The 23305-nt window shown below is 38.0% G+C and overlaps 2 protein-coding genes and 1 non-coding gene across 5 annotated transcripts; 1 reads left to right on the top strand and 2 right to left on the bottom strand.

The window, feature by feature from the left end:
- Positions 1 to 218: 218 nt before the first annotated feature.
- Positions 219 to 6044, bottom strand: LOC115738250. The gene is made up of 12 exons (XM_030670828.2): positions 5737 to 6044; positions 5578 to 5621; positions 4997 to 5077; positions 4251 to 4358; positions 3207 to 3298; positions 2962 to 3036; positions 2804 to 2873; positions 2187 to 2288; positions 1860 to 1968; positions 1097 to 1159; positions 601 to 728; positions 219 to 537 (listed from the first exon to the last, which is right to left on the bottom strand). The coding sequence occupies exons 1-11, from the start codon at positions 5975 to 5977 to the stop codon at positions 631 to 633; spliced, it is 1083 nt and encodes a 360-aa protein (XP_030526688.1). The 5' UTR covers positions 5978 to 6044; the 3' UTR covers positions 219 to 537; positions 601 to 630.
- A 3303-nt stretch (positions 6045 to 9347) lies between these two features.
- Positions 9348 to 19327, top strand: LOC115738258. 3 transcript variants are annotated; one of them, XM_048283951.1, is made up of 14 exons: positions 9348 to 10139; positions 11215 to 11337; positions 11452 to 11644; positions 11847 to 12013; positions 12116 to 12290; positions 14409 to 14470; positions 14870 to 14951; positions 15761 to 15818; positions 16074 to 16198; positions 16796 to 16879; positions 16991 to 17061; positions 17841 to 17981; positions 18567 to 18597; positions 18647 to 18773. In XM_048283951.1, exons 1-12 carry the CDS (start codon positions 9664 to 9666, stop codon positions 17965 to 17967), a joined length of 1743 nt encoding a protein of 580 aa, XP_048139908.1. In that variant the 5' UTR covers positions 9348 to 9663; the 3' UTR covers positions 17968 to 17981; positions 18567 to 18597; positions 18647 to 18773. The 3 variants fall into 3 exon arrangements, with proteins under 3 accessions (XP_048139908.1, XP_030526699.2, XP_030526700.2); XM_030670839.2 differs by lacking the exons at positions 18567 to 18597; positions 18647 to 18773 and adding an exon at positions 18784 to 19327; XM_030670840.2 differs by lacking the exons at positions 18567 to 18597; positions 18647 to 18773 and adding an exon at positions 18784 to 19327 and having other exon boundaries at positions 9349 to 10139; positions 11221 to 11337.
- Positions 15307 to 15379, bottom strand: TRNAA-AGC. Its single transcript has one exon. It is a non-coding gene; the product is annotated as a tRNA-Ala (tRNA).
- Positions 19328 to 23305: the final 3978 nt, after the last annotated feature.

The raw sequence follows: 23305 nt of genomic DNA, 5'->3' as shown, positions 1-23305 counted from the left end.
CATGAAAACAGAGTACATTACAGCCACACCGAAGGTAAGGGGATATCATACAGGGTAATCGCAGAACATTTCAGAGGCTGAGATGACTAGATTCAGGAATGGTAATAGAACATGGCAGGACCAGGTATGTTTCGTTTATGGAATCAGTTGCCAAGTTGGACATCTCAAATCTGTGCAGGTTATTGTTCATTTGTAGAATCAACCGGTGATAACACGAGTTAAGCTGTCAGGAGTGGCACTGTTCTCTCTAACTTCTATTTTCTGATTACTGAGTGTCATCGGAAATGGTGACGACGTTTTTACACAGCTTTTCAGGCTCATTGTCACGCTACTGCCATCTAAACAAACTTTGGATGCACACTCTCAATAGCAAGAGGAATGTTAATGGGGCCAAAACAGTTATCAGATGGTACAGAAAAATTCCTGAGCAATTGGACAACAGTCTGTGGGTTCAACGTCGTTATTTGGAATACATGCAAGCGAGCCAAAATTCTGAGTTCTGCATTCGCCTCCAATATGCACAGATGAATAAATCTCCTAGTCACAAAGTATGTCAACACATTTGCCGATGGTGTCATCCCTTCACAAGTTGAAAATCCCCATGTGCATCCACTGTCTTGAAATCCTTGCTTAGATATAAGCAAACTGACTCGACTTTTGCTGCACAAATTCTTTCAGAACCAGATCTTTCTCAAGTGAGCTTTTGAATTCAATCCTCCTACCATGACCTGCAAGTTGAAGTCAAACTGAAAATCAAAGTGGAACAGAGACTTCTAAATTTCTAATCACCTGTCATTGTTACCAGTTACTTTTAAACTCACTCGCGTAGCTGGTCAACGTGGTTTCTTTCCTAGTGTTTAGAAAAGGAAAACTATCGATCCTGTACTTTAGGCTAGTTTTCATTTTGGTCCTTGTACTTTAAAGTGGCAGAAGCGAGCGGTGTTTGGTTGGGTTGATACATATTCTTTCTCTTCTCTTTGCCTAAGCATAAGGGTTCTGAACCAATCATTTAGCTGCCAGTAGGAATCAACACTAACATAGCTTGAGTATAGCAATTTCTAACATCATAAGGGGAATAGTGAGAAAATGTACCAACCTGGTACTATCCACCTGAAGTCCAAGTCAACTAACTTCTTGACGCTATTTAATTGTGCAGCAACTGCAAAAGTAACTTGGTGAAATTAGCAAGAAAACATGCACCGGAAACACTTATAGACACAAAGAGAAATTTGATAATGAGTTGCCTCTCTTTCTACAAAGCCATCTGTTGAGTTAAGCATCAGTATTCTGGCAATTAGAGAAAAACATTTGTTACAAAATTGCCATAGAATGTCGCCACTCGTGTAGCTGCCGTTTCTCTTGGTTGGTGGGGAAGTGACTGGTACTTCAGGCAACGAACTAGCACCCCCCAAAACGTCTCTCCAAGAGTCTCCCGGATTCGGGAATCTCTCCCTTTCTATATAACCTCCTCATCTCTCACAGATATGAAGAGGAAATGAAGTAATTGTAGATAGACATAATCAGAGATTAAGGTGCAAATTCTATTCCCCTATGATGTACAAACACAGTTATTGGACCAAGTCCCTACTAGAAATGGTATGATGTGGTCACATTATAACACAGAAGGCAACGACTTTAAGTGGATTGCAAGGAACTTCTAAATTCTCATGTGAAACAGCAAGATACATTGTAATAGAATCCCCCCCATCTTAGCAATACATGCATACCGACATTCATTTGAGTAAAACATATTGGTACCAATAGTAAATGAGCAAGAGAGCCACCAAGAACTAGAAGTACCAAAAAGGGCAATTAATACTGCAGGCCTGGACATGGACCACACTCCAACCAATGGTTATCTGAACATCTGTTGTACTGTTCAATTATGCTTAATCCCGTTGGTGTCATTATTAAATGATCTCCCGTGAATATTACTTCCAGCGGTTTGTACAGCAAGCAAACTGATCCCTGTATAAAATGTTGACCCTTCATCATAAATCTAAGAAATTCAATGGGGATCAAGCTTTCATAAACTTTTTTTTTTTTTTTTTTTTTTTGGTAAGGTAGCTTTCATAAACTTTTGGTCCTAAAAGTTCTTGATAAAATAAAAATGTGCAAAGTTCCATAACATAGAACGTACATATACATTCAAACGAAGAAAATGAGCATCAGATCAAGCAACTCACTTCCGTGTGTCCTGGAGTGTGAATAAGCTCTATGTCCCGGCCGAGATTCCAAGGCCCCCTTCCTTCCAATTTTATCTCTACCTCAGCAGTTGAAACTTCAAGCTGTTAAGATCAGGACAATCAAACTTTGTCGCCAATCTTAAATAAACAAGATCGTTACATCTATATAAGCAGACTCGCTTTTAATCTCACCATTCCGCATGCTCCAGCTAAGGTGCTTAGTTATCATTAACATCAGAATAACATGATGCGATGACATTCACCCAAGCATCCTATCGCCTTGAAGACGTTACCTGAAGTCCAATTCTGGATCAGAACTCTCGATCCAGCAAGTAGGTTTTACTACAACCATCGTTTGGCGTTTTTATGAGGAGTATACTAATGTTAATGACTGATTAGAAAAATATTTGTTCAACTCTTCCATACATCCTGCCAAGGTAAATTCCATATGTTGTCTTATTGTTCATCAACAGAGCATGCTTATTTTCTCAACTAATTAACAATTGAAGCTTAACATTTCATACACATTGATATTAAGAAACAAACTATGGGGACCAAGAGACCAAGAACATGTTTACATAGTAAAGGGGAATTAGGCAGAAGAAAAGTGAGATTACATCATCAGAGTGCAAAATCCTGTAACAACCTAACCGCTCCCTCCACTTTTTGTGATCTGCGATGTCATCCCTAGTCAACAAAACCGGAATAAACTCAGGTTTGGGTCCTGAAAAGTTTCAGATGACGTCATGTATATTTTCAGGAGAAGTCATCTTACTTGTGGGTTAGAAACATTGTGTGCACGCCACCAAGCATCTCAATCTTACGTGCAAGTCTCCCGGTATACCTGGGACTACAGTGAAGGACAAAAGAGTAATGGAAGTTCGCTAACAGCCGGAATGAAGTGAAAAGAGAGAGGCTACATAGTGCATTGATAGCTCGACCAATATCTTCTCATTAAACTCTTCTAAAGTAGTATGACCAAAATTACCAGTTCACAGATCCATCTCAAGCATACGATACCTATCTATAAGAATGTTTCCTTCAGCACGGAGAATCAAGTATGAAGAAGCTCCATAAGATTTCTCTGAATGATACCCGCAGTGATACACTCCCTGAAAGCATTTCGATCAATGACACATTAGCAAACATTGGATGAAGGTTGCAGGTAAGACCATGTCATATCCCCAGAGAACAACTGCTCATAACACCAAAAAGTTCTTCAAAGCAGTGCATATTATTCTCTGGTTGTGTAGACTAGAAGTACTCAAATATAGAGCAGAAATTAGAGGCCACACGCTCATGCACATATGTATCCTTAGGTCGAAATGCATCTTTTTCATTACTTTTTTAATTAAGGTTGGTCACGACCTTTGTAACTAGTAACTTTCAAAAAAACCCCAATTCATGCTTCACCTAGAAATTGCAGGAGCTGCAAAGAAGCAACTAGGAGGAACATAAATACAGTAATGATTATGCGAAATGGGCATTGTCCTTGCACCCAGAAGCAGATAAAGGGAGTTGAGGTCCACACGAACATGAGCTCAGCAGTAGATGAAGTTCAGTGTATCTTTCACCATTAATAGGACACAAATAGCATTTCACATAAGATACTATCAATTTTGTTAGATACTTAAATATTAAGTCATGCCTTCTTCTATCTGTTTAAGCTTTTAGAGCAATTGGAAATAATCCAAAAAAAAAAAATTTCTATGGTATCACAAGATGAGCTCTTGAATTCAAATCTATCCAAGCCCCTATTGACATCCCCTATCGACTTCTACCCTTCAATCTTAGGCCAAAGGTCAGCCTTGTGTGAGGGTGAGTATTAGTGTAAACCACACCTCCATCCATCAGGTTAAGTTTTTAGAGCATTTTGCAATTTTTACAAACGTATATCAGTTACTAGGCTTGTTTCAACCAGGAATACTAAATATGAGTCTCTTTTTCTGTGTTTCCTTATCCTTCGACAAGAAGAATCATGACCACGAGGACAGAACTATCAATCAATTATAAAATTTAGTGGGCACGTGACCCCTATCGTCAAGATTATTTAGATAAGCATACCAGCAGTTTTTGCTCATCAATAGGGATTGGAAAAGTATCATGGGCCATTAAAACATCAGGAGCTGGCTTGTCTGTGTGAATTGAACTTGTTGGACATGAAATCAAGGCCTACATGGATGAGACAAACCAAATATCAAGAATAGTCTAAAATGAGAAGCATTCAGCATGGGCAAAATCATGTGTGGTTTGTGATTTACTCAAGAAAAGGGACTTAACCATCTATTAGAAAGGAAAATTGTCTCAGAACACACAGAATAGTTTCAATGCCTGAAACAAGTCCAGAGCATGCTACAAAAGAAAATGGCTGACGCCCATGAAATGAAACCCATCCTTCACAAGGGAAAAAGAATGGCTTTGACACATTTGCCGAGTCCACTAACTCATTTTTGCCAATGCAGATTGATATTTCATTTCTCGGTTGGAAAGCTTAACTTATTTTCTCACAGTCCTGAATGTAGTGACATTTTCAGAGATGTGTCCATGCTCAAGTCTCCTATATCTCAAGTCACGGACTTCTCCTTGCATCAACTATGTAGTCCACTGATATTCAGAAACAACCCCTTCGAACTAGCAATAATGCGCTGATGCACGTGGAGTGCATGCTCATGCTGTTCATAATACTCAACCTCCATTATGCAGGTTATACACAGGAACATAATTTTTTTTTTCTGGTCTAAAACAGGAACAGAGATTTGATAATATGAAACTTAAAAAAAAAAAATGGATAAGGAAATGCGGCGATGCACCTGTAGAGCCTTTAGCCGTTCCTCCTTGTTGGCCGGCTGTTTGAAAACTGCAGACATCTCATCAACCCTTGTAAAAATTTGCTGGAAGTATACATGAAGACAAATTTCTAAGTGGAACAGTACATATAGAACTCATAAAGTACCATAGTAGACTAGAGGGACATATTTCCGTGCATGGATGAATATAGGATATTAATCATACAACAGAGGACACATGATTGGGATGATCATTACAAGCTTAACGAAAACTATCTTCAGTCCCATTTTCCTATGTGCAGTAAACGTACTTTGTACAAGATAATGGGAATCTTCCACAGTCCCTAAAACTAAGAAGCGAGTATGGAAATATGTGTATAATTCTGGTTCATCATATCATCACATGGAAACAGGAGGGCAAATTCTGAAAATTCACTGGCCAAACACCCGTAGTTGGAGACGACTCGAAGTTCGATTGAATGCGCCAATTGGGCAAGCCCCGAAGTCTTTCCGCAGCAGGGCCACCCACTAAAGCAGACCATGTATTTCTAGTGCTCTAAGCAGGAGCAAGCGCACAGCATCAGATAATGAGTGGAACTGATTACCGGAGCCATCCAACAGCAAGTATCGCAATCTATGCACGAACCATCTGCAAGCCGGTAGCATTCGTCGTCACTACACGAATGTAGATCAAGGGCAACGAACAACAGATTGTCCTGTGCATATCATCCGGACCATGTAATCACAGAGTCGGATGATGCTACCTACGAAGAAATCGCCGTCCACGTTCTGAGGCCGCCTCCGCCTGCGCTGTCCGGAAGAGGGAGGAGACGAGGACGAGGACGATGACAACGAGGAAGGTGAAGCCGATTGCGACCGATGTTTAGAAGCGTCTCGTTCGCGATTCAGCGAAGCTCGAGTGCTTGGGACTCGTCTTCTCGCGTCTGGACCGACAATCGAGGAGGAGGCGAGGCATTTGGGGTGAGGAGCGAATGATGCCAACATCTTTCAACTGAACTGAAACAAGAAGAAGAAGAAGAAGATGATGACGACGATGCAGAACTGAAGGAAGAGTAATTCGACTGCAAAAATCTGTTGATTTGATCTCGCTGACAAGGCATTTTGAGTGGAAAAAAATTAATTAATTTTTTTTCATTTTTGGATGTAATTTTAAGGAAAATTACATCAAACCCCCTCAACTTTGGGGAAAGTACACATTTTCCCCCCCAAACTCTCCACCATTACACAATATCTCGACTTTTACTTTTTTATAACCATTAGACCTTCAATGGCGATACACATGAGGCGGAAAAGCAATGTTTATCTTTTTCTTTTCTTTTTTGAGGAAATCTCTCTTTTACACTTAATTGCCGTAGAAAAATGAAAGATAAATATGTAGGGCCAGGCTAAGGAAAATTATTACTAGTTGAGAAAAATGTCCGTAAAGACCTAAACTTATTGTATGTCGATCAATTCGGTCTTAAACTTTTCAATTATGTAATTTAGTCCTAAATCTTTTGAAAATTTGAAAATTTAGTCATAAACTTTTTAACAATTTGTTAATTTAGTCATTTCAATCAATTTTGTGATGTTTGTAAGGGAGAGAAGTTGACCACAACGACCATGATCGTGATGAAGAAGATGGAGTCGATCACGAACCACAACATTTTGTTCGAGATTCAGTGAAGCTCAAACTAGGGGAAGGCCGCTTAGGGTTTTATCTTCTCGGGCCTGCAACCGCGGCGGAGGAGGAGGAGAAGGTGAGGCATTTGGGATATCTTTCCACTCAAGTGGAAGAACGGCTGAGGAAGGTTAGATAATGAAGAGGAAGAAGAGAAAGACTGCAAGAATCACTAAGGATGAGCAGTTTCGGATTCCATACATGTTCAACCTAAAATCTGAAACCTACTTGTTGGAACCGGTCCCTTAATTTTTTGAACCCGAAACCTATCCGTAATAAGCTCCTCAATTTTTTGAATTTGAAACCTACCTTGTATACCCTGGAACCCGTAATCTACCTTGTCACAGGTTCATGAGTTCACAAGTTGATGAGTTGGTTCCAAGGTTTATACAGGTTCCTTCTATATTCTTAATTGAACAACTACAGTGAATTATTACATTTAATGACTAGTACTTGTTGCGACAATCAACTAAACCACAGCTCATATTTAGACACACGAATACGTATGAAACATTAACAAATTAAAAATTTCAATCATAAATATTGTCGGAAATGAAAATTCAAATTAGTGGTTTTAGATTACACACTAATAATTAGACGTCATGGAATACCGCAGGATCGCATAAAGACATATACAAAAAAAAAAACAACACAAAAACTTGTTTTAGGTTCTAGGTTCCATATGCCTAGAACCCGGAACCTAACTACCCATTGGAACATGTTCTTCAATTTTTAGAACCTTGAACCAACCTTGCAAACCCTAGAATCATGCTCTCACCTATGCAAGACTTGTACTTTCTTATAATGGTCATCATGTTTGTGAAATTACAAATCAAGTCACTAAAGTTTCACCGCATTTTTCAGTTAAATTACGAGCTTCATATCCTTAGCATATAGCTCCTTTATGCTTTTCCCCCTTGAGATCATTAAATCTTTGTTTAGCTTTCATCTGAGATAAGCCTCGTATTCATATCCACGTCATATTTTTTTTCCCGCGAGCCATTTGAATTGGAAAGTGATTTAGAGTGATTGACGAATCTCGGGATTGATCATTTAATGACCGATTATTGATTAACGAAGACCTAAGATTGATGGATCACTGACACAACAAACATCTTTAATGAGGCATTTTCAACTAATTCCTCATTAGAGGGGGCTTGTTGTATTCTTGAATAAAAAATACTGGCGCATCGGGATCGGAAAAAGTGTCCAAAAAGGCATAAACCTTTTGCGTCGACACCAATTATGTCAATTTAGTCATAACTCTTTTATGTTTATGCCAATTGAGTCCATTAAGTCAATTTTTTACTGGAAATTGCTGACGTAAATGCCGGTTGTTCTATGTGGCACGGCCGACGCCGATATGGATATTTTCAAATATTATTTTTTTAGTAATCCTTTTCTTTTTTATTTTTACTTTGTTTTCTTTTTTTTGGACAGAGGGCCGCGATGCCCTGGCTGGCCAACGTGAGTGATTTTTAGCCGAGAGAGAGCACGACGGCCCTTGCCCAGAGCCATAGCCCTTGCCTAGGTGCCCTCACCCAAAAACAGCAAAAAGAAAAGTAAAGAAAAAAAGAAATAACAAAAAAATATGTAAAAATTATCCACTTTAGCACCGACCATGACACGCAGAATGACCGACGTCCATTCCAACGATTTCTAGTCGAAATTGATTGGATTGACTCAATTGACATAAATGTAAAAAATTTAGGAATAAATCAATATAATTAGAAGATTTATGACTAAATTAACATCAACACAAAAATATTTAAGACTTTTTGGACACTTTCGCCCATCGAGATCAACTTCTTATCTCGAGCTCAGTTAATTATGAATAGTAACTATGAAATAACGGTGCCTTGCCGAATACCGTGCCAGACACAGAAGACTCTTCGGAGAATTCAAGAAGGGTTGGCTCAACACGCTTCACCTTCTCAAACTAGTCAGTTCGGGCACAAAGTGAAGCCGACATGACCCTAAAAAAAAAAAAAAAATTATTGTCTCACATTGTTTACCCCAAGGAGCTTTCCAACCTTGTATCACATACAAAAGTAAGAGTTGTAGATAAGAATATCTCAAAAACGATGTCCTACATTGTTTGAGCGAAGAATGAAAATTATAAGCTACAGCCCAACTTTTAAAAAATAAATTTTCTTCTCTCAATCCAAATAAATAAATGTAATAAACTATATCGAAAATGTAAATAATTCGCACATTGCAAATTTTAAATATATTATATATTTCTCACCTCTATTAAAACAGACTCTACGATAATCTCACCCCGTAACTCTATCTTCTGTTCTATTCTCATTTTTTGCGAGGAGAATTTATCTTGTTCAAGATTGGATATTACGGTCGCACGTGACAAATGAAAAAAATGAAGTTACGTAACAAACGAATTTTTATTTTAAAACATTTATGCAGTAGGAATCCTACCTTATAAGTGTCGTCATGCGCGCCTATATCCATTCTTAATCGACGCTGGTCCTCCATTTTTTATCCTGTTTTTGATTTGTTAGGAATCATTTTCATCCTTCAACATGTAAAGAAAAATTTTCACCTTCAAAGTTACGAGAGGAGAAGTTGGAAAAAAAAGGAGAAGGAAAAATCTCCGGGTAGGAATTTTCAATCATAGCTTCGCCGAAAGAAGGGTGAAAGAGAAGAAGTTAAAGAGGAAGACGCAGGCTACTCCTCTCCCTTCCGCTCTTGTTCTACCTTCTCTACTGCTAAAACCCTATTCTGTATCCAAACCTCTGTCTCTGTCTCTGTCTCTGTCTCCTCCTTTCTTGCCATAAATTTGAAAATTTTCTGCATAAGGAAGTGTAAGTTTGATGATGAAACCCGAAACCCACTTCGCAAAAGTGGTGATGCGCATGAACTAGAAACCGAGATAGCAATCTCAGCTCGATCGCTTTGTCTTTATGGCGGAATCTTGAAAAACCAAACGAGGGAACCCACAACAAAAATCTCAAATTTTTTACTTTCAGAATGATCAACGGTCCTGACGGCGATGCAGCAGCAGGCTTCCTCTGCACCCACCTCGCATCCTAGCAATCCTCCTCCTCTTCCTCCTCCTTCGTCCACCTCGTCCCTCAAGCGATCCCCGGCCACCACGCCGCCGTCTCTGGCCCCTCTGTCCTCCGCTGTGCACCGCCGCGATGCCGTTGGACCTCTGCCGCCGCTTGCGGCAGCGCACCCTCCTCCCCCCGGGGCCGAGGCCGCTCTGAGCTCTGCCATGGCGAGGGTACGGCTCTCCGACATCGCGCCCTATGATGGGGCCCCGGTGGGCCCCTACCTCAGGGCAGTGGAGCAGCTGTCCGGGTCGCTCACGCGTCACAACGCAGCAGTGATCGAGCTGGGACCCGAGGATGCTGCGCTGATGCGTTGCGGCTTGGAGGCCGCGAAGTTGTACTTGAGGACGAGGTCCCAGGCTCCGGCGGCAGGTAAAGGGAGTCCTCGCGGGGTTTACTTGTACAGAGCTGGGAGGTGGGTGCGACTTTTATTTACTTGGTTTCTGAAAGTTTGGAGTTTGTGATTGTTGCGTGTTCTGCTTTTATTAGAATTACATACGAGGTGGCAGGTCGGGTGAAATTGAAGTGGAGGCTTCGTGCTTATAGAAGGTTGAAGGACGGTTCTCCAATTTGTTTTTACAGATACTTGAAGTTCTAGTTGTTAGGAAGGGGCAGAAAATGGGATATGTGTGATCCTGATTGGTCATGCATAGACTTTGAAGGAACGAGATGCTGGTTCTGAATAGGCACTGTGATCAAGCTTTTTTAATCAAGTTCGAGCCTTTAAGGCATTTTGTGGTCTATTTGTTTCTTATGGACTTGCATTAATCTATGGTTCCTTTGGCATGTTTTTGACATTGTTTTTAAGGACAATAAATGCCGCAAATGAAATTTATCTGGACCAAGTTATCCATATATATTGATGGTTTCTCACTTTGTAGTTCCTCCTGTTTCTCGTCATTGTAGAAAAGGCCATCTTTGGTTCGCATACCAGTATTTTAAGGACACTAAATGACGCAAACGGAATTTCTCTGGACCAAATTATCCATATGTATCGATGGTTCCACTTTGTAGTTCTTCCTGTTTCTTGTCATTGTGCAAAGTGCCATCTTTGGTTCCCATACCAGTTCCCAGACACGTTTTTTTAGCAGGATGGTGTAGATATAAATTTGGTCGACTGGTAATTTATATAAAACCTTTGAGTGACTCCCTATTCTGGTTTGGTCTTCAGTGTTCAAAATTTTGAGGGACACATGGATGTCCACACGTTGGTTGTTTTCTCAGATGTCTCTTGATGATTAACTACTATTACATTCTTAGGTAAACTTCCAGTTTTCAAAATAGACTGAAGTTTTTCAGACCCCTGTCAACAGTTGTTTTGCATATAGCTGCAGTGCATGTGTGCTTTATTGGGCCGTCTATATAAAATAACTTCTTGAATGATTGTGGCTAGTTCTTCTGAAACTTTTCTTCCTGCTGCAATGGTGGATGGAGATTGCTATCCTTAGTCTGTTTGGCTTTTAATGTAGCCCCCTGACTGAATTACTTACTTGCAGGCCTTTAGAGGATTGGGATTCATCTCCCCCTTGCATGGGTGAAATTTTTAAGTGCATGGGAAAAGTTGCTCGGGCTGCCCTTTGTGCGATAGCTAGACATCTCCGGTTGCGAAGCGAGTAAGAAGGGGATTGAAGGGATAGTTTGCTTGTACATGGCTTTATTAATTTCCTTTTCTCATTGCACTCAGGTTCTTTTTAATGGTGTGTAATTACTGAACAAATATTGTGCAGCGTATTTACTCATTTACTGGATGATATCCCATTGCCTGCTAATGAGGTGTCTTCATCAGTGCTTGTTGCATCATACTCACCCAACACATTGCAAAATGGGAAAGTCACCATTGGCGGAGGGAAGCTGAGTGTCAATGCGGAGGTTGAGAAGGGACTTCTGACATTGATTTCCTCTGATAGTCCTGGTGTACAGGTAACTTCATTCTATTGTGGAAAAATTTAGCACATCGGATCTCTAGCTTTGCCTTGGTCTTGGGAGACAATACTTCTCTATAACATCCATGTGTTTTTCCCTGTTTCCTTTTCATATGTCTGCTGCTTATCATACTTCCGGGGTATGTAAATAGATATCTCTATGTGGTGCTCATTGGGTTTTATCCCTCTTCACCTGTTAGGTTTTTGACCCCAATGGCCGTTGGTACCTGGCAGATGGTGGGGCGTCTTTTGGAGATCTGTTACTGGTGACAGGGAAGGCACTTAGTCATGTTACTGCTGGCCTTCGTCCCATGGCATTGCATAGGGCTGCACCAGATTACTTTGCTGGCTCTACTGGTGGTGGGAGGTATGAATATGTTTTGCCCAATTTTTCATGGCTTTGTGATGCTAAAGTCAGTCTTTTTGATACAATTGTCCTTGATTATCAGTGATGTCTCATGTTTTGCAGGACATCATTGGCTTTTAGGCTCATGCCTCAGAGCAATGCTGTATTAGATTGTTCTCCCATAGCAGCCGCAGGTCATGTCATTCCTCAGAGCTATGTACCGGTATCAGTCAGCCAGTTTATGGATGACCTTTCTGCTGAGGAGGATGCATTGTGCCCCAACCCTGAGAATGTTTGTGTAAGATTTCTCTACTGAAGGCTGTTGTTTTTTGGTTGTTTTCCCCAAAGGCAATGTCCTCAAGAGACTGAAATTGTCTGAACATTTGCTTTTGAACTATTTTATCAGTACAATGACCAATTCCAGTTACCTTGGTTGAGATGGATAAGTGGAAACTGATGTAGCTATGAGCTTAATTGAGTACTCAGCCCAGAGATCTTGTTTTTCCAACTATTAGCAGTAACTATTTTATATTATCCCTTGATGAGTGCATTTTGGTTGATGATGGAGTCTTGGATAAAGAGAAATTGCTTGCAAAGCTCTTAGTGTTGACACTGTACGGTATAAGCATCTTAGTTGAGTAGGTATGAGTGCCTGGAATGCTGATTTAGCAATTCAAAGGAGTGAGTGAGTTATTCATGACATTGGGAAAGACATACAAAAAAGCAAGTACTTTGTAGAGCAAGTACTTTGTGGCACAAGTACCTTTTTGAGTCTGGTGTGACTATAATAGATTCAAGCAAAATGGAAATTTTGTGGTTCGGCAGATGGAAATATGGATGAAAAAAAGAGAGGGAGAATAGGGAAGAAAACACGAGATGTCATTGTAGTTCTCCGTGATTTGGAAGAGAGAGTAAACAGAAAGAATAAAAACTGGAGGCAAAGTTCCATGATATGGATTTAATGTCATTCTGTCAGATAAGCGAAGAATGTGAAGTATTCTTCAAATTACACATATGTGCTCGATGTGATGCTAGAATGGTTTGAGGATTGGATTTTTAAAGTAATGCTTCTCATATCAATTTCTGGTTCACTTTTTTTCTTCCTTTCCCTCAATGTCTTTTTGTTAAAGTTCGTTCCTTCACTTTCCCTCTTTTTTTTTCCTCAAAGCATCCTGTAAAGGCCAGTGATGATGGAACTCGACACAGTTAAATATCACCTTGCTTGAACATTGAGTACAGTCATGCTGATGCTTTGAGGAATGTATGGTTACTGGAAAAAGAAGAAACTAGAAAGTACATCTGAGAAGTTGGTGTTCTCTTGATTGATGATAGCATCAAAACATTTTGTATAAGTGCTTGAATGTAGAATGACGAGCTTGAAATGCTGTTAGAGTTGGCGTTGGGCTTATTCTCTCAAAGAAAGACCTTGAATGTATGCATCTTGCATACATGGTTGGCATTTGGTTGAGCACAATGCGAAACTAAGATCAACATGGCGGGCTCCATTTGAGGGGAATTTTCCTCTTTGAAGTTGTGATTGTCCTGTGGCATTGGGATTCCTAGAACCGAAAATAGGTCTAAATTGAAATAGAGTTCATACTTTGAGATAAAAGAAATGTGGAAGAGCCATGTTAGATAAATGGTTTTCTTGATGAGAGTCAAGAGACTATCCTATGTAATGATGGATAAATGCATTTATTTATTGAGCCTTTGCATGCTTATAAGAAGGTAACCATTAACCAGGTTTATAGCGAGAAAAGAGGAGCAAAAACAAAGGATGCAACCTAGTAAACTTACGGAGGTGCTTTTCAATTGTCATGGCCTGCACTTGTTAGTAAATGGCCCTTTGATCATCTGCTCAAGATTAAGGTAGCATTACTTTTGTTGAAGAAGATCAGAGGATCTAAAACTTTTGCCTAGACGTTTTGGATTCAAGCTCGTCGTTCCTGTTCATGGGATTTCATAAACTGGCCATCCATTCCACTTGTGTTGTTTAAAGACTAGAGAGGTTCCTTCCTCACACACAGGCTACTTAACATAGAATATAAGCAACATTAGCCCCGATGGGAATAAAAAACTAGATACCCCTCTCATTGATGGTCAAGAGAAGAGTTTTGTTGAAGAAGAAACGGTAACTTGCTTCATCTATTGCCTGAGATGTCATAGCTGGCTTTACTGAAGCCAGATAAATTGCTTCCTATAGTAGTTTTAAGGTTTTGTAAATATTCTAATAAGTAGGAACAACAGTTTGCTTGACTGAGGACTTTTTTCAAAATTTGTATTGATTCACCTTGTGGTTCTTCGGTAAATTAAACTCAAAAACTGTTCTTTCTGCTTATTTGTACATGATGATATTCCCTTTAATTGGAGTTTTGTTGAAATGGATGCGTTCTTAGCCGGATGTGTAAATTCACAGGTACTTGGAAATAATTCAAATAAGGAACCAACATTAAGAAGTGTCCTCTCTGATCCTTTATCGTGAGTTATTGCTCTATCTTGGTTATTTTTCTTTTATTAGTTTAGTTAATTGCGGCATTACTCTGTCTGCCTGTGAACTTAGTTTCTTTTCCGGACTGATTTTTTTTCCTTCTCTGTGGCACTCTTGGTGCTCGTGAAAGTCTTGTTCCTGGTTCATAAAACTCATTAAGATTCATTGATGATTACTCTGTTAAGTTCGTGTTCATCTTTTATTTTATTTGCTTTTGTACGTCTCAAATTGCTTGTTCTACTTGATCAAGTTCTTTTATTGGTTCTACAGCTGGCTGCTTGTAGTTTCACTTATTGATTCCTGGTTTATTCTGGATGAAAGTTAACAGTTGATTGCTCATTTTTTATTTCCTTTCTGTTTTTTCTCATGTTGATCTATCAAAATCGTAGTGGTGCATTCCTTGAAGATGCTGTGGTTGTCTCATGCGGCCATTCATTTGGTGGTTTCATGCTGAAAAGAGTAATTGAGACGGTGAGGAATTCCAATGTGTACTGTAAATTTAATGCTGTAAATCTTCCTAAGCAAATTATTGTATGAACATTGGTTTCCAAAATTGTGATGATGTGTTTTCTCTATTGGTGCTTTTGAAATATTTTCTCAGAAAATAAACTTGGTTCAGAAATCAACAGATGCTGCTTTACGTCATTTGACCTAATCATTGTATGTAATGATGATAGCCTGCGGGAACACTATTAACTTGAGGATATGAGAGTTCTTGAACGGGGTATATATTTCCCAAAAAGAGCATTCTGTCATTGAAGCTAGGGAATATTGTTTTTTTTGGTGAAAGTAAGAATAAGGAGGAGAGATTAAGGGAAAATGGAAATGGAGATGCGGGGTATCGATCCCCGTACCTCTCGCATGCTAAGCGAGCGCTCTACCATCTGAGCTACATCCCCATGTCGCTAGGGAATATTGTTTGCTCTCATTAAAATGAATTATTTTTAAAACTTGTTGAGAACATCTCAATGGAATTTGAAGTAGATAACTAGTTTTTATAGCTATATTAGATGGACATCAGTCGATTTTTCTCGATTTCTCCCCCTCGGTAAAGTGAAATTCATTGAAAAGGCACCGTGGGGGGTGCCAACTACAATCGTGAGCTTTTTTTTCTTGTTATATGTAAGAAAAGCTTCAGAAGTTTGGTTTCCTGGGTATATCATCCCTTGTGGTGTCAAATTTTTATCTGAAATGTCCTCTTCACCACTATGTTGGATGGAATTGCTTCTTTTTAATGGAATGCAGAAGAATACTAACTGCAGTTGTATTCCTTTTGGCAGTCAAGATGTACACTCTGCAGTGCAGAAATTAAGGGGAATTCTTTGATTCCGAATCATGGTACTTTCAAGTTCATTCTTTCATTTAAGTTTGTCATATTGTCCTCTGGAATTTCTTCATCTTCCATCTAACACTCGTGCCCCTTGAGTCGGCACAATGTCTTGCATATAAGTTTTTTTTTTTTTTTGAGTCGGAATCTTGCATAGAAGCTTATTCTGTTGTTTTTTTGCAACGAGCTCGATTCATCGGACTTAATTGTCTGGCCCATTAAAAATGAATTTTTTTAAAAAGTTGTGAACTCTTTTTGTTAAGCAGCTCTTAGAGCTGCAGCTGCAGCTGTAAAGGTTGAGGATGATAGAAGACTCTTTCATAATGCACATCTCCGCAAGAGAAGAAAAGAGATGGGTGATCAAGCTGATCCTACAAGAAGATCTCACAGGGTACTTTCCGAATGAGCCCTTGTCATAGTGATTCAGTTTGTTTATGCCCAACAAATTGTATCATCAGCAGAAATAGCGGAAGAAATTAAAAATTTGTTTTGGCGTCATTTTTCGTTTGTTAATGTTACAGATTCAATTATTAAGGTGCATCTCCATAATGATTTTTTTTCCTCGTCAATTGTATGACCGTTACCGTGATGCTAGAAGTAGACAATAGATTCGCAGGGATTCATTGTTTTCAAGAAGGGATTTGATTCCTAAAAATTAGGGGAGTTTGAGAAAATAAAGACTTATGTTTCTTTTATAAGATAGATGATTATACGCTTTGATTTATTTTCTGACATAACAAATGCGAAATGTCCATTTCCATGATAAATTAGTAACATGGTTACTAATAGCAGTACTTAGACTGTTCCCCCTTCATTGTTAATCTTAGTGGATTGTATGGATTCGTAGAGCAACCTTCGCTAGTTCTTTTTTCCCTTTCTCTCTTCTCCTCTCTCTCTTCTTGCTTGGAGTCAGGTTTTCCTTTCCCCTTCACTCAACTGAATATATTCTCCTTATGACATTGATGATGACTGCTAATGTGGACACCAGGAAAATGGGGAGAGTGGTGCTGATAATGGGCTGCATAAAGGGGTCCAATATCCATTTACTGTAAACGAGAAAGTTTTGATAAAGGTTAGTTACTCCCACCTGTGAGGCACAAATGGATGTTCACTGCGTAATAGGACGAACATTAGATGCATTAATTGACAAGGAGACGCTGAGGTGGCACTCCAAATTGTGCAGGGGAATAAGAGGACACCGGAAAAATTTGTTGGTAAGGAAGCAATCATCACATCCCAATGCCTTAATGGCTGGTAAGTGCTAGATGCTCGTGAATTTGATTTTCACTTTGACTCTCTCTAGTGTGGTCAGTATTTATTAAAACTGATTGTTATTCTGTGTAGATTAGTGTGCCTTCAAGCTAGTAATGTCGGAGGTGCTTTGATGAGCACTGCTCAGTTCTTTTTCTAGTTTTTTTTTTTTGGTAAGAAAAGGAACGGGTAATGCTCAGTTCTTTTTCTAGTTTTTTAATCCTGAACTAGGATTATATCAGATCTTCAGGGAAATGCTTGCTATATCTCAATATTGTGTTAAAGACATGAGCAAGAAGCTTTCAGTCTCTAATAGGCCAGCTTTTCTGGTCAATTCTCTAATACCACCAGTTAAAGACCCCAGTTTGACGGTTGTCTGAAACGATGAAATAGCAACTCCAATCGGCAGCAAATAGTATAGAGAAGCAGCCGCTTTCTTATCCTTGGTGTAGTAAGTTCTAAAAGGTTCAGAATAATATTGTGGCCGCAGATTATTGTGGCCTAGCTCAATGAATTTTTGTGGTAGGTCTCGTCTTCTAAGGCAAGTGAATTGGCTGGCCTATGCCCTGGGGGCAGTGGGTTATGTGATTTCCTTCATGGAATTTTGCTCATATGCGAGTGACCCTTAGTCTGATTGTTGTAGGTAATGTATGACTGTACTTCTCAATGGGAAGAAACCTAATCTTTGTGACAGAAGAAAACAATTGGGGGATGTCTAGTACTGATAAAGGGTTAGTGGGATTCTTTTTTCTCTCTACTAAATTGTAAGAACTTTGGTGTAGGTACTTGCTGAAGATTATTGAAAATGGAGAAAATGTCCGCCTCCAATACCGTTCTCTTGAGAAGATCCCAAACTCCAATTCCATTGATGAAAGATGTCCATCTCAGATTCAGAATGGCAGCTCATAATTTCTCTGTATCAGGTTTGTCAAACATTACTTCTATGTGAGAGCGAAACATAGTACTTCATTTATGTGCCCCTGTGAGAATACCAGTATTTTGTTTTCTGGGTTTGTTGACCTGAGGTGCCTTTAATTAAAATTGTCCTGAAAGTTCAATTAGGAAATTGCCTTCTAATTTTGCGATCTTTTCATTCTCTGAGGTTTGCCTTTAGTTTGAAATCACGTTCATGTATAAGTATTCCCTGGAACTTTAATTCCCTTGTGTCCGTCCATCCATCCGTCCGTCTATCTGTCCATATGTGTCTCTCCATCCATGGGCAGGTCTTGCTTATCTGATCTGCCATTGTCTGACTGTGCTGCCCTAACTTTTTGCCCTTCAACTTTCATGAGAGAGATTACGTGTTTGCCACTTCTCATCCTGAAAGTTAACTTGCCACTTCCCATCCTGAAAGTTAACTTGAATACGTACCGGCAGTCACTACATCTGCTTTCTTCTCTTAAGTTTCATATTATCGTCAATTATTGCACCAGTTGGAGGCCAAAAATATGTAATGCCAATCTCCAGATTCAGCAATTTTCCTAACCTAATAGTAGTTGTGTTGATAGGCAATTTTATCTAGAGCTCAGCTTAGACTTGACGAGTAGCGCTATAATCCATGTCTAGCGCAATCAATTCAGCTTTGTCTTGATGAGTAGCGCTTATATTCCATGTCTAGCGCAATCAATTCTCAAGACTTAATTTTCAGAGCGGGAGCCTAAGGACAGGTCACTGATTTTCACTTATCCAATGTGATGGATATTTATTATGATCCTTCGTCTTCAGGTGCTTGGTAAAGATTCCAAGAAGTAGAGCAAAGTTTTGGCCTGCGATTCCATCCTGGAAAGATCCTGAAGGTCAAGCTTTGATAATGACATCTGTTCCTCTACGATGATTCAGAGTGGTGGGTCAATTCTTTTAACCCTGAAACTTCTGTAGGTCCTATTAGAGTTCGGATTCCTATAGCGCATAGATTTTTAAATAGGTCATGTAGGGAGAATATGCGATCTGCTTCACGTATGTCAAATGTATTTCGTGTTGCACGTATGTTTTGCCAGAGGAAAAAGGTCATCTGAAGCCAAGAACTCCAGATGTTTGTACATTCCTGTCACATGTATCTGTAGGTTTACCAGAGGAAAGATAGCTCTTTAGGTGTTACATTAGTGTAGATGTAGATTTAGTAGTCGTGCGTTGCGGTGTAGCACTACGGAAAGTTGTGCATTGCGGCGTACCTTGGTGAAGCGCTTGTCGGTTGATGCGGTGCTTCATGGATATATGACTAAATATCATGAAATGGAATGCTTGTGTTCAATTTTTGTGATTAGATAAATCTCTTCAACTTGAGTTTGTTTGCGTTTCCAACTGACTATAGAAACATTGGATATCAAGTGAAAATCGAAGGAGGTGGTAGTGTGGCCAATTATATGATGGTGCAAATGCAACTCAACTTGGATTTAGTTTTGTATTTTGTAGTTCTGGTTTTTGTTGGTGGATATATACCATATATCTGTATGTTTAAATCAAAAATGGGTTTTCTCTCATTTTTAAGTTTCTCATTTTGCCCTCTTTTTCATGTTACATTCATGTTGTAGTGCAATTTAGATTTAAAGAGAGAAGTTAAATTGGCCAAAGAAAAAGGATAAAAGGATTAAAAAAAGTTAACACTTGTGCTCCCTTTGTTTTGCGTTCCTCGTCATTAATATGGTTGCTCGCGGTAATTGTGGCCTTTTGAGAGAATCGATAATTGCATCTTTGATGCACTTTCTAGTACTAGTACATGTAAGAATTCTTAATTGGTTAGTAGGGTTGGCCATTGAGAGGATGAAGAAAATGGATAAAAGAAAGTTATATTTGTGTTCCATTTGTTTCACAAATAAATAAATAAATAAATAAATATAGCCGACCCTACTAGCCAATTAAGAATTCTTACATGTATATATATATTTAAATATGATCGCTTTTTATTGCTTGATATAATTAGTCATTATTGGTAATAATTTTTTTTGTGAAAATTGTTAATATTTTTTGTTCATTCATTTCTTTAAGCAATTCCAGAGAATTTTTTTAAGAAAATTTTTTTAGAACTATTTATTTTTCACTGAATAAACAGAACTTTCATAAAATTTTTTTAGTCGCTTGTATGGTGTAATAAGCAACTTCTTTGTTCTATCCAATTTTTTTTTCTAGATTTCGAACAACTGCATGTTTTCTTTTATTGAAAATTATAGCGGGATGTTCAATCAATGTTTTTCTTTTGATAAAGAATCCATCTATTGGTTAAACAAAAATATTAAATATTATTATTTGTCTATCCAATCAAAGTTATTGATCTTACCATTGATTTAGCCGGAACTAAATAATTTAGATTCAGTCTTAGCAACGGACGACGGATTTCATGCTCAAGCATAAAAAAAAATATGAACTCTGGCTACCCCCAAACATAACATACTATTTGGATATCTTCAGACTGAGCCTAGGCCTCTTTAGCAAAAGCCCGACCCGTAACTGGCCTAAAGAGATGATCTCGTGTATTAGCTAAAACTATAGAGGCTGGCCCGGCCCGGTCCCGTCCGCCTCTTGCAGAATTTATAGCCCGACAATTAAAAAATAGAGTTTCATTTCGCAAAGCAATAAAAACGGCTATTGAATTAACTGATTGGGCAGATACAAAAGGAACTCAAGTACAAGTTGCAGGTCGTATCGATGGAAAAGAAAGTGCACGTGTTGAATGGATTAGAGAAGGTAGGGTTCCTCTATAAACTATTCGAGCTAAAATTGATTGTTGTTCCTATGGAGCCCGAATGGTCTATGGAGTATCAGGCATCAAAATTTGGATATTTTGGGAATAAGAATATTTTCCTTGTCTTTACTCTTTACACTATATCCATTGAAAAAAAAGAACTTTTTCTTTTCATGCTTTTTCTCTTAATAAAAAGAAGCAATTCTATAGGGTTACATAAAAATTTGATTGATGATTTCATATAATTGCTATGCTTAGTGTCTGACTCGTTGGTTTTCTTATAGGATAGAGTTCCAAAAAAATGGCCGGACCCCTATTGTGAACTACTAACTATAGAACTAATAACCAATTCATCGTTTCACATTATTTGGATACAAAAAAGCAGTGAAGATGTGATATATTGATCATATTGTTGTAGCAACTGAAATCTTTCTGGCATAAAAAAAAAATCTGATTATGATATAAAAAAAGTATGCAGATAAAGGGAAGGTTAAGAGAAAGAAAGAAAAAGAATATCAATGATATAGGATTTCAATATATGTAAGGTTTATCACTCATCTCATAAAAGGCAGTGGAATAAAGCATCAATATTGATTCATCCATAACTACATGCATCTATTCATAGAAAAAAAAAAAAATCAAGAGCCTTGAGCTAATAAAGACTGAGAAAATTGACTCAAGAAAAAATTTCAAAAGGGGCTCCATTGTAGAATTCAAACCTAACCATTAATTGCGAATTGATGGGAACGATGGAACTTATGACTATGTAAGATTCTATTGAAAAATTAATCTAACAATTCTTTAGGTGGGATGGCAAAACGAACTAGGGACCAATTCATTTATTTTGAGAATTCATGAGCTAACCCTACAATTAAAATAGATATTGAAAGAGTAAATATTCGCCCGCGAAAGTTTTTATTAGATTATTCAATCTTCTTTTACATTACGCAATCTTGTTTGATCCAACATGATAACATGATCAAAGGCAAAACAAAATAAAGATTTGTTATAAAAAAACGACATTATCTCATTATCTAGAAATAGAAATAATTATCTAGGAAAAAATACATGTTTTAAGTATATATCCAAACAAGATATAGAAATTTCTAATAGATTAGATGAAATCTCAAAGAATCCATGATTCAATATATTTTCATATAATTATAAAATTTGAATAGTTTCATTCGTGAGAAGCCGGATGAGAAGAAACTCTCATGTCCAGTTCCGTAATAGAAATAGAAGTAAGAAATAACCATCAACTAAAACCCCAATTCCCTTTGAGGCCCTGATTGTTTTATGGAAAACGCATAATTTGAAATGATATCTTTTTAAAAATAGTCGCTTGTATAGTTCATAAAAATAAATAAACGAAAAACATATTTTCATTGCTCATATAGATATCTAGATATAAATTGTTGTCGACAATAAAAAATTTCTCGTGGGCGATATATTTGGGGTGCAGGTCATTTGTTTTACTGAGAAACTTTCATGACAAAGGATACTGTTTACTGTGGAAATCATTTTCTTTATTTGGTGTTTTAAGAAAAGTGATTTCTCTTTTACTAGAAGAGGAAGTTGTTTTCTTTTTATTTGAGCTTCTTGTTTTCGATTCCTGAAAAATATTTTGCATATATAAATAGATTAGTTTTTCATCATCCAAACATCGAAAAAATAAATTTTCAGCAACAATTTTTTATTTTTTTATTTTTTTTTTTATTTTAGAAAACGGCCCTTTAGTTGCAAGCAATCCCCAATCTTACGTAAGACACTGTCAATGTGTATCAAGAAACATGCAAAGTGTTCCTCAAGACATGCCCCAAAGCCCTTCAAGACTGACTAGTGGAAATCACATGACAAATGTATGGTCAACTTCCCTCATCACCCACCAAATGGACACCATGCATACCATCAGTTGCTTCTTATTTTTATTTTTTTAATAAAAAAATTTTCATTTATTTAATTTGGGGCCATTAAAAATCAGTTTCTTTTTATGACTTCATTATTAAACGTTTTTTGGGTTTTTTTTAATTCTTTTTAGCATATTTGTAATTCCAAACCATGCATGCATGAAGTGTCACTTTCCCCACACCAAGTGTACAACATGCATACTTTCGTTTGATGATCATGTGGTTGGACTCAATAAATTGAGGGAAATGTTTTTTTTTTGGCCGAAACATAGGTACGATTTCGTGAATTACAAGTTACAAATGCAGCCAAATACTTGTTTGAATAAAAGCAATTTTTCGTGTGCGCTAGTTTTATAAACTTTCATGCATTTCTTTGCTGAGAACGATCAATCAATAAAAAAATATGAATGCTCAAAAGTAAAAATTTTCCAAAATGTACTTTCCTTTATTAAGAAACTTTTCGAAATAAACACACCCTTAATCTAATTAAAGCATAAGTGACATCCATACTTATAATCCACCGATTGTATGTATGGTCGGGGGGAGTTTTCTCTGAAGCTCTCCAACCGTAATTGAAGGAAATATGGCCCGTAAAGTATTATGCAAATTATGTTCATTTAAAATTAAATCATTTGAGTATGTCTGTATTTTTTAGATATTA

This window comes from Rhodamnia argentea, chromosome 8 (assembly GCF_020921035.1).
Source record: "Rhodamnia argentea isolate NSW1041297 chromosome 8, ASM2092103v1, whole genome shotgun sequence".
NCBI lineage: Eukaryota > Viridiplantae > Streptophyta > Magnoliopsida > Myrtales > Myrtaceae > Rhodamnia > Rhodamnia argentea.
The sequence above is the reverse complement of the archived record's forward strand: the minus strand, read 5'-3'. Positions and strand labels throughout refer to the sequence as shown.

Excerpts from the sequence above, each read along its gene's own strand:
- LOC115738250 (XM_030670828.2), bottom strand. The coding sequence starts at position 5,977 with ATGTTGGCATCATTCGCTCCTCACCCCAAATGCCTCGCCTCCTCCTCG. Across the intron at positions 5,622-5,736 it reads GGACGGCGATTTCTTCGTAG|ATGGTTCGTGCATAGATTGC; the intron begins GTAGCATCATCC and ends ACCGGCTTGCAG. Across the intron at positions 2,874-2,961 it reads ACAATGTTTCTAACCCACAA|GGATGACATCGCAGATCACA; the intron begins GTAAGATGACTT and ends TTTGTTGACTAG.
- LOC115738258 (XM_030670839.2), top strand. The coding sequence starts at position 9,664 with ATGCAGCAGCAGGCTTCCTCTGCACCCACCTCGCATCCTAGCAATCCT. Across the intron at positions 11,645-11,846 it reads CTGATAGTCCTGGTGTACAG|GTTTTTGACCCCAATGGCCG; the intron begins GTAACTTCATTC and ends TTCACCTGTTAG. Across the intron at positions 16,199-16,795 it reads CTACAAGAAGATCTCACAGG|GAAAATGGGGAGAGTGGTGC; the intron begins GTACTTTCCGAA and ends TGTGGACACCAG.